Below are 9157 nucleotides of genomic sequence, written 5' to 3'. Positions count from 1 at the left end.
TTTTTTTCTTCGTAACTACTCCTGCCTATCCTGTCGGTTCCAGCACACAACTCCGCTTCGCTATATCCGGGAGAAGTCCCACGCGAACACAACAATACACGGTGGTTTGGCATCATGATTGAAGGTCTATAGAGTCTGTCACGAGTGTCAAACTCTAGGGATAAGAGGCCATTATGGAGGGACTTTTCACATTGCTCGTCCTGAGCATTGTGATGGCAATTACGTGAGTTGCCAAAATCCTGGATCTTCATGCGGCATGGAAATGGTGAACTAACAGATCTCTCTGCTTATAGATCCTTTGTTGTCGGCTCATTACCTCTGGCATTTGCGCTTTCCGCTTCTCAATTGCGATTAATATCCTCGCTTGGCATGGGAGTTTTGGTTGGAACATCATTGATAGTGATCATTCCCGAAGGGGTCGACACCCTTTACAGTGCGAGATTGCACAGTGGCCAGAAAGACATCAGTGCTCGGGGTGCAGGGGTGGATTGGCAACAGGAGGCTCCAGTCGTGGCTGCGACGGTTGATTCGCAACCAGAGAATTACATTATTCCTCGTTCATCCCTCACATTACCGGGACTATCCTCTGCACCGGAAGGTGCGGTGTATGTTACACACAACAACGAGCATCGCGGTCTGCATGGAAGGAAGGAGGATACATCTCAGGACAAGGCAGATGAAGATCACGACGAAGAGAGCTCGCCCCATGCTTGGATTGGTGTTGCCCTCGTCAGCGGCTTCATCTTGATGTACATGATCGACAAACTGCCCGAATTCGCGTCTACTTCAAAGCAACAGAGGCCACCGTATCACATCTCTTTGGACAATTTGGGGTCGGGATTGCGGCGAACGTCTTCGCCTTCACGGGAGGGTGGATTACTGGACGCCGCAACTTCTCCCAGACGCAGTCACAGTTTCGCAACCACCACCGGTCTCGTCATCCATGCAGCTGCTGATGGAATTGCGCTGGGGGCGTCGACCTCGGACACGGGGCTGAGCTTTATTATTTTCCTGGCGATTATGGTTCACAAGGCACCTGCGTCGTTTGGGCTTACATCTATATTGCTAAAGCAAGGGCTTTCCAGCCGTGCTGCGAGAGCACATTTGTTGGTTTTCAGCCTGGCAGCCCCCATGGGTGCCCTTGCGACCTTTTTGTTTGTGCACCTGATGGGCTCAGGAACCAGTGGGGATACAACTGGCACCCAATGGCGGACTGGGATGCTGCTTCTCTTTTCCGGTGGTACATTCTTGTAAGTTTCCCAACGCCCTTTTACCAGTGGTCTAGCGGCTAATGAGATGTAGGTATGTTGCAATGCATACGATGCAGGAGAACAGCCCGAACTCTTCGTCGCGCGAGGTGCACGTTAATGGATACGGAGACCCGAGGGATATTCCGCTCAAATCAGACAAGTCGATGAGAGACTTAATCGCATCTGTCGTTGGCATGATCTTGCCGTTGTTCCTTCAGATCGGCCATGCTCACTGACATTCTTGCTTCTTTTTTTTCTCTTGAAAACTTTTTTTTTGCCTAGTTCTTTTCTGTGCCCTTTTTTTTTTTAATGGCTTATTACCTCTTTTTGTTTAGATACCGGAGTCTAGCTTGGTTTTATATCCACGATGTTCTACAGAGGAGAGAACTATTGCAAAGCATGTGCTTTTTTGTTGTATTTGGGAGAATAAAATTTTGTTGTATATCTGAAAGCCACCGAGTGATGATGAAACACTTCGTCAGTCTCGAATCATCGATCGGGGACCAACTGGTGATCCATGGTCCAACCCGGCATCTCGAGAAATCAAACCCAGGGTCTCGGGGCAAAGTGTATCTGCCGTGGAAAGATCCGGGTTGAATTATCCTTTGCGCCGGAGTCGACTGTATACGGGGTGGTGGTTGATTCTGAAGCCGACTGTATTACTCTATATACGGAGTAGAATCGGGGTGAAGGAGCTTGAAATGAAAAATGTGATCAATATCCTCTTATTAAAAAAGAGGCAACTGTATGCATCTTGCCTCTTGACGAAAGACATTGCCTTTGCCTTCTTGATGGCCTCTGTAGCGACGCGCCACAGCTTTAGTGTGGTTTAGTGGGAGAAGAATAATGTACGGAGTAGCATATTTGCTTTTTTCTTTCACTGACAGGTCAGAAGAAAACAGTGAATGAAAATGGCCATATAAATGGTGTGCTTGTAAATGGTGTTGTTAAAGTACTATCACTTCCTACGGCCCCGTGCTGGCACCTGACCTCCCCTCTCGTGATCGAGACTCTGCCCTGTATTGCTCTTACTACTACTGCCGCTACGGCTACTACTCTCTCGGCCCTCGACCGGCTTCTCTGTCCTTTCACTCTACCCTCTTGTCTTTTTTCTTTTTTTCTTTTTATAATTCCTTCTCTCTTTCTCAGATTCTATACCGTCCTCTTTCCCGTTATAATCCTCATCGTGTTTTCCACCTTGTCAACCTCCCCCTGACCATTCGTTTCTCGCCCGACCGTCCCGACTACCTCGAAGACTGCATCCCGACAACCCGCCTCCCCGGACAGCATTCCTCGCTCTTACCCCCCTCTCCCTCCTTGGTTTCTGTGTTATACTTCTCTATGACTGAGATCAAACCCTGAAAGGGTTGTGTGAGGTTATTTCGATAAACCTTAAAAAAAGGTTGGGCGGTGGTTCTACTTCTTTACCAGTCCTTTGGGCACTCGGACTCGCAAAAGACCAACCAGCCTTTCCGACGTCACAGCATTCCATAGATCTGTTTCTTCAGCATTTGCCCGCTGATCCCGGTCAGTCAGTGAGATGCATCCCCTGAGTGTGTCTGAGCAGTTTGTGACTGCGCAACCCCGATCTTCTGCAGGCAGGGATTCGGTATCCGGTCTGTCGAGGCCCGTGGCGCCGTCCAGCAGCGGCGGCAGTGACCACCACCACAACCACAGCAGTCGAAACAAGACCGTTACTTCGATCCCTCCAAACCTCCTACCATCCGCTCCGGCATCGCCTCCTACACCTGCGCCTAGTCCGACGCCTCATCAGCGACCCCTAAACTGGCAGTCATCTGCTGCTGCTGATGATGATGAAGATGACGCGTTTCTGGTTAATGCTCGCATGCATTTCTCCTCCCTGCCGAATGCGAAAAGACAAAAATTCTTGATGGGCATATTGGGTCTCTGCGATAGCAAACAACTCAGTTTTGTTTCGAGCTTTGTCAGCCCGCGATTGAGGAAGGATCCGTTTATGGTGTTTCCGAATGAATTGTGCTTAAGGGTAAGGCTGTTCTTTAGGACTCGGATATTCAGGGGCGCTGACTTTGGTTTTTCTTCCTTGTGCCTAGGTACTCTCCTTCATCGATGATCCTCAGACCCTCGCAAGGGCATCCCAAGTATCGAGACACTGGCGGGAATTGTTGAGTGATGACATCACATGGAAGAACCTTTGTGAAAAGCATGCATATATGTACCGGCGATTTTCCGAAGATGGCCAAAGCTTTGTCGACCCTTTTCATAGCCAGCCCCTACAGACGGCTTCGAAAGCACGCTCGTTCAACGGGCTGCGAGAAAGACCTAGCTTGTCTGATACTTCTCGTGATTTGTCCCGCACGCTCTCCGGAAATTGGCCTGTGACATCCTTGTCGAGTAGCGCTCCGTCTCGAAAGCGCCGTCCCCGTCCAGCGTCCTACCGGTCTCACTTCAAACAAAAGTACATGGTTGAGTCTGCGTGGAATAAAGGCGGGAGATGTACGCAACATGTTACGCTCGATCTAGGTGTAGTCACGACCCTACACTTGACGCCAAAATATATTATCTTCGCCATGGATAACGCTAAGATCCATGTGTACGATACCAACGGAAACAACCATAGAACCCTACAGGGCCACGTGATGGGTGTATGGACGATGGTTCCATGGGATGACATTCTGGTTAGCGGCGGTTGTGACCGCGAAGTTAGAGTTTGGAACATGGCAACCGGGTAAGGCAGAAACATGGGAGACTTTAGCGGAAGGGATATGACTAACGTAACCGATTTTCGATCCAGGGAGAGCCTTCATTTACTACGTGGCCATACATCGACCGTTCGTTGCTTACAGATGTCGGATTCGAAGACAGCAATCTCGGGGTCTAGAGATTCGACGCTGCGGATATGGGATCTAGCGACGGGTACATGCCGGAATGTCCTGGTTGGCCATCAGGCTAGTGTCCGCTGTCTTGCGATTCATGGGGATACTGTTGTTTCTGGAAGCTACGATACGACTGCGAGGGTTTGGAGCATTTCCGAAGGGCGATGCCAGCGTACCCTGACCGGCCATTTTAGTCAGATCTACGCAATTGCTTTTGACGGAAAGCGGATCGCAACGGGAAGTCTTGACACGAGTGTTCGCGTATGGGACCCGCACACAGGCCAGTGCCATGCCATCCTACAGGGGCATACATCTTTGGTTGGGCAGTTGCAGATGCAGGGCGATACACTGGTGACTGGAGGTTCTGACGGCTCAATTCGGGTTTGGTCATTAACTAAGATGGCCCCTATCCATCGCTTGGCCGCTCACGACAACAGCGTGACGAGTCTTCAATTCGATAGCAACCGTATTGTGAGTGGTGGTAGCGATGGCCGAGTACGGATTTGGAGTCTGGAAACCAGTCAGTTGCTACGTGAACTATCTGCGCCTGCACAGGATGTCTGGCGCATTGCGTTTGAAGAGGACAGGGCTGTTATCATGATGAACCGAGGTGGTCGCACTGTGATGGAGGTACGTTTTCTAACCATTGATGTGGGGTTGCAGACGGATAGCTGATGGTGATTCTAGATTTGGACATTCTCGCCGCCTCCGGAGGACAGTGGGAAAGATTCCGTGATTGTCGAAAGCGCCTCTAGTACGCCAGGTATCTGTTCGTCGTCGATCGGCAATGATGACGGGCTTGTAGAGAGCACGAACAGGCAGAGAACGCTTTACTCGGCACCTCCACCTGACGTGGCCCTGAACAGCGATGACGACCAAATGATGCCCGACGCACCATGATAGATATGCTTTATCCCCATCATTTGCCTTCGGAGTCGGACGCCTTCGGCAGATTTCTCCTCTTGTTCTACACAACAACTATCTAATGATTTCAGACGAGTGCTCAACGTTCAAGCGCCTAGGTCTGTCAAACATCAGCGGATCCCTTCAGGAGCTGGTACTCATTCATATAATGCGTTTCTTAGCCATGGCGTGGCGTCTTCGCGTGCATGCAATCATCAAATTGCGGAGTTAGATTGGACGGTGGGCGTGTTTCATTCAACTTGACGACTCTATTACTTCTTTTCTTTTTTACACCTTTTTCGAATAGCGGATCTTCTTGGACTTGAAGGTTCGATGATACCCACCTATGGAGGTGATACGATATACTTTATTTTTGCCATCTGGGATGTTTATTTGTATTTTTCGTCTTTGGTATTCTGCAGGTGGTGGGTTTCATGGTGCATGTTGTTTAGCAATGATTGCATATTACGGATATTTACTTGCGTCTTTACCATGCTATTTTGTAGTAGTTGTTGATAAAGAGTATATCAATCAATCTTGCAGATCTCTGACCTTGTATCAATAGACATTGCAAGGGTGTCTGGCACCGGACCGGCAATGCACATCTCCCAGTCATCTATTGCCGTCCACCTGGTGTAATGGAAAATATATAGCGAGCTATACAATGGACACACTACCCACCCTGCAATAACAGCCGCAGCTGGCCAACTGAGTACGGATACCCTCGTGCAAACACAGCATCACCTGCCGTGCACCGTCGTTCCACTGTTACAGCGCCCTATAAGGTCGGATAGCGGGGATCCCATCGCTATCAATTACGCAGATGCAGATGCTGGGAGACCTGCATTGCGATCGTATGCCAGTCTGTTGGTAGCTATTAAATAGTAATATAAAGGTGCAAATCCCGCCATCCTTGATCCTCGTGGGTTGTTACCGGCAGACGCGGCCATGAATGTGAATGCACGGTTATACCACCATCTGCCCAGCATTGAAGCCCACCTTGGAGAATGTTAGGCCAGGCTTGCGATAAAGGCATGTTTCACCACTGCAGTCAGGTTTAGAACCGGATATGAGAAGATCTCGCAACTGTGGGTTTGAGGTGATCGTCTAGTTGCCAATCCAGACTAGCCAAACGCGAATGTGATCTCAGATTTATCGACACGTCCATACCAATTTTCCGATGGCCCTAAGGGAGACTACTAGGACGCGGGAGAACTCCGGGAAAATTATATATGCTCAAAGTTTCCCGACCCAACACCTGTACACCGACAGCCAGACAAGCTTTCTCTGCCGTGGCGTATCGGATACGACGCCGTGACTGACTAGAACATCACCTCCGATGGCCGATCGGCTGCTAGATCTCGCTGGCCAGAGTAAAGTACTACTATGCAGTCTGGACTGGGTCGCAAGATTGCATAATGGCCGCTCTGCTTCTGCATAAGTTTGCTTCTGAGTTTACAAGATCTTGTTCGCGGACAGTTGGCGTGTCGCTGACATGTTAGGGATGCAAGGTCGATCCATGCAGAGTATGTAAACATTATTGATTATCAGCGCCCATGGTTTGTTGTAAAGGAATATCTGGCATTATCCTTGTTTTTCTCTCCCTTGCAGGTTACTTACTGATAACACCAGTCTATTGTATCAAGAGAAGACAGGCTGAGATTCCACTAATTCGGAAGTTCGTTGCCGATATTCAATACACAATCTATTCGGTGATTATTCTGCATTCCAAACCGAGGTTCAACTCGGCTTTTTTTTTTTTTTTTTGGTGAAACGTCAACATCAGCTTTGTCGTTTCCCACTTTTTCTTATTCTGAGTTTCCCCTCTGTCAATCTTCCCAATTATTAAGATTTTTTACCGCGATCGAGTGAACTTATTGTATCGGACGGTGCATGTCCTTCGGAGTAGAGCATCAACCTGACATACGCCCAGTTATCATAGACATGACAACAAAGCCTACGGGCGAGGCACCCGGGCCCTCCAAAATCCCCTTCTGGCGCACAGTCTGGGACCAAAAGATCCTGACCGACGAGGTCACCAACTTCCCCTACGATGGATCCGGCACACCAGAGGATCCATATGCCATCTCTTGGATCCCCCAGGACCCGCGCAACCCCATGAACTGGGGGTACGTTAAGAAATGGTCCATCACGTTCCTGGCTTCTTTCATCACGCTGGCGGTGTCGCTGGTGTCGTCTGCGTACTCGGGAGGCATCTCCCAGATCGTGACGGATTTCAATGCATCGGAGGAAATCGCCATCTTGGGTGTGTCGTTGTTTGTTCTGGGGTTTGCTTTCGGGCCTCTTATTTGGGCGCCGTTAAGTGAGACTTTTGGGAGGAGGAATATCTTTATCATGACTTATGGGTTAATGACGGCGTTTAATGCTGGTGCTTGTGGTTCGCAGAACATTCAGACATTGATTATTCTGCGCTTTTTTGGTGGTTTCTTTGGTTCTTCGCCATTTGGGAACTCTGGTGGAACTATTGCGGACATGTTCGCGTCGTCGGAACGGGGGATTGCGGTTAGCATGTATTCTGCAGCGCCGTTTTTGGGTCCCTGCTTGGGTATGCTTTCAAAGACTCCACGTTAGAGGTGAAGACGTTGCTGATATAGATCAGGTCCCATCATTGGAGGTTTCCTTGGTGAAGCAGCTGGCTGGCGCTGGGTTCTAGGCCTGTTGGCAGCATTTACGGGCGTTATATGGCTGGTCATTACCTTCTGCTTGCCCGAGACATATGCGCCCGTCCTGCTGCGCCGGCGAGCTGAGAAGCTCTCTGAGGTAACCGGCAAAGTCTACCAGAGCCGACTCGATATCGACCGAGGTGGCGTGTCGACGCTTCAGATGTTGAAGACATCGCTCTCGCGGCCATGGATTTTGCTGTTCCGTGAGCCCATCGTGCTCTTGTCCAGCATCTACATGGCCATCATCTATGGTACCCTGTATATGTTGTTCGCCGCCTATCCAATCGTCTTCCAAGAAGTCCGTGGCTGGAGTCAAGGGATCGGGGGGTTGGCTTTCGTTGGCGTCCTGGTGGGGATGATGATTGCGTTCACTTATACCCTTATCGATAACTTGAAGTACATGAAGCTAGCGCATAAGACGACAGGACGTCTTCCTCCGGAGATGCGTCTGCCAATCGGTATTGTGGGGGCCATTTCCCTACCAATCGGGCTGTTCTGGTTCGCCTGGACTAACTCTCCGTCTATCCACTGGCTGTGTTCCGTCGCAGCTGGAGCTCCGTTTGGATTCGGTATGGTTTTGGTATTCCTGGGAGTCATGAACTATCTGGTGGACTCATACACGATCTTTGCTGCCTCTGTCCTGGCAGCCAATTCAGCTCTGCGATCACTTTTCGGCGCTATCTTTCCCCTTTTTACCACCTACATGTACCACAACCTGGGCATCCATTGGGCAACGTGCATCCCAGCCTTCCTTGCTGTGGCCTGTATTCCTTTCCCGATTATCTTCTACTTCTACGGCCCCCGCATCCGCAAGCGCTGCACCTATGCCGCCGAAGCCGACGCCTTCATGCAACGACTCACAATGAAGCACCTAGCCGAAGCGCCGCACGACGAACCAGCCAACGAGAAGAGCGCTGCATCGAATGATGCTGAGAATAACGCTGGCAGTGGCAGTGACAGCGACAGTGATGTCGCTGCGAGTCTCTCGACCGTGCCCTCTTCGCGACGGATGACGAGGAGTAGGGCGGGTTCCCATGCGTCGCGACAGACTATTGCTACGCAATATGAAGAGAATCCGTATAATATTGATCGGGTGAACACGCGGCATTCAGCTATTAGTGGTCATCGTGCGAAGATTTGATTTTTTTTTTTTTTTTTTTTTTTTTTTGTGGTTTGGCATAAGCTTAGTCTCGTTGAACTCATCGTGGTTCTAAACCACGACCATGCATCAGCACCGGCCAGGTTGGTTGATCTATAACCTGCTTTGGGTGAATCATCCCGTCAGTTGACGACGAAGACCATGGTCGAAGTCTACAGCGTTGATCGACTCAAAATCTTGGGTATCAGGGATAGAAAAAAGTGTATATAGATAGGGCAAGGTGGGATCCTTGTACATACATTTCTGCATAGACAATAGTGCATAATATTAATGTGAACAGGCATGAACAGATATTCACTCTCAGGT

General features: G+C 49.7%; 3 protein-coding genes across 3 annotated transcripts; all 3 read left to right on the top strand.

Moving 5' to 3' along the window:
* Positions 1–249: 249 nt before the first annotated feature.
* Positions 250–1486, top strand: EURHEDRAFT_400669 (Mn(2+) transporter ATX2; the record flags this gene model as incomplete). The annotated part of the gene is made up of 2 exons (XM_040780025.1): positions 250–1250; positions 1303–1486. The coding sequence occupies 2 exons, from the start codon at positions 250–252 to the stop codon at positions 1484–1486; spliced, it is 1185 nt and encodes a 394-aa protein (XP_040641355.1).
* Positions 1487–2790: 1304 nt separating this feature from the next.
* Positions 2791–5005, top strand: EURHEDRAFT_450304 (F-box/WD repeat-containing protein; the record flags this gene model as incomplete). Its single annotated transcript, XM_040783874.1, has 4 exons — positions 2791–3255; positions 3323–3957; positions 4024–4735; positions 4793–5005. 4 exons carry the CDS (start codon positions 2791–2793, stop codon positions 5003–5005), a joined length of 2025 nt encoding a protein of 674 aa, XP_040641354.1.
* A 1947-nt stretch (positions 5006–6952) lies between these two features.
* Positions 6953–8833, top strand: EURHEDRAFT_400667 (MFS transporter; the record flags this gene model as incomplete). Its single annotated transcript, XM_040780024.1, has 2 exons — positions 6953–7574; positions 7629–8833. 2 exons carry the CDS (start codon positions 6953–6955, stop codon positions 8831–8833), a joined length of 1827 nt encoding a protein of 608 aa, XP_040641353.1.
* Between the last annotated feature and the right edge of the window lie 324 nt (positions 8834–9157).

Source organism: Aspergillus ruber (genome assembly GCF_000600275.1).
Source record: "Aspergillus ruber CBS 135680 unplaced genomic scaffold scaffold00005, whole genome shotgun sequence".
In the NCBI taxonomy this organism is placed as follows: domain Eukaryota; kingdom Fungi; phylum Ascomycota; class Eurotiomycetes; order Eurotiales; family Aspergillaceae; genus Aspergillus; species Aspergillus ruber.
The sequence above is the reverse complement of the archived record's forward strand: the minus strand, read 5'-3'. Positions and strand labels throughout refer to the sequence as shown.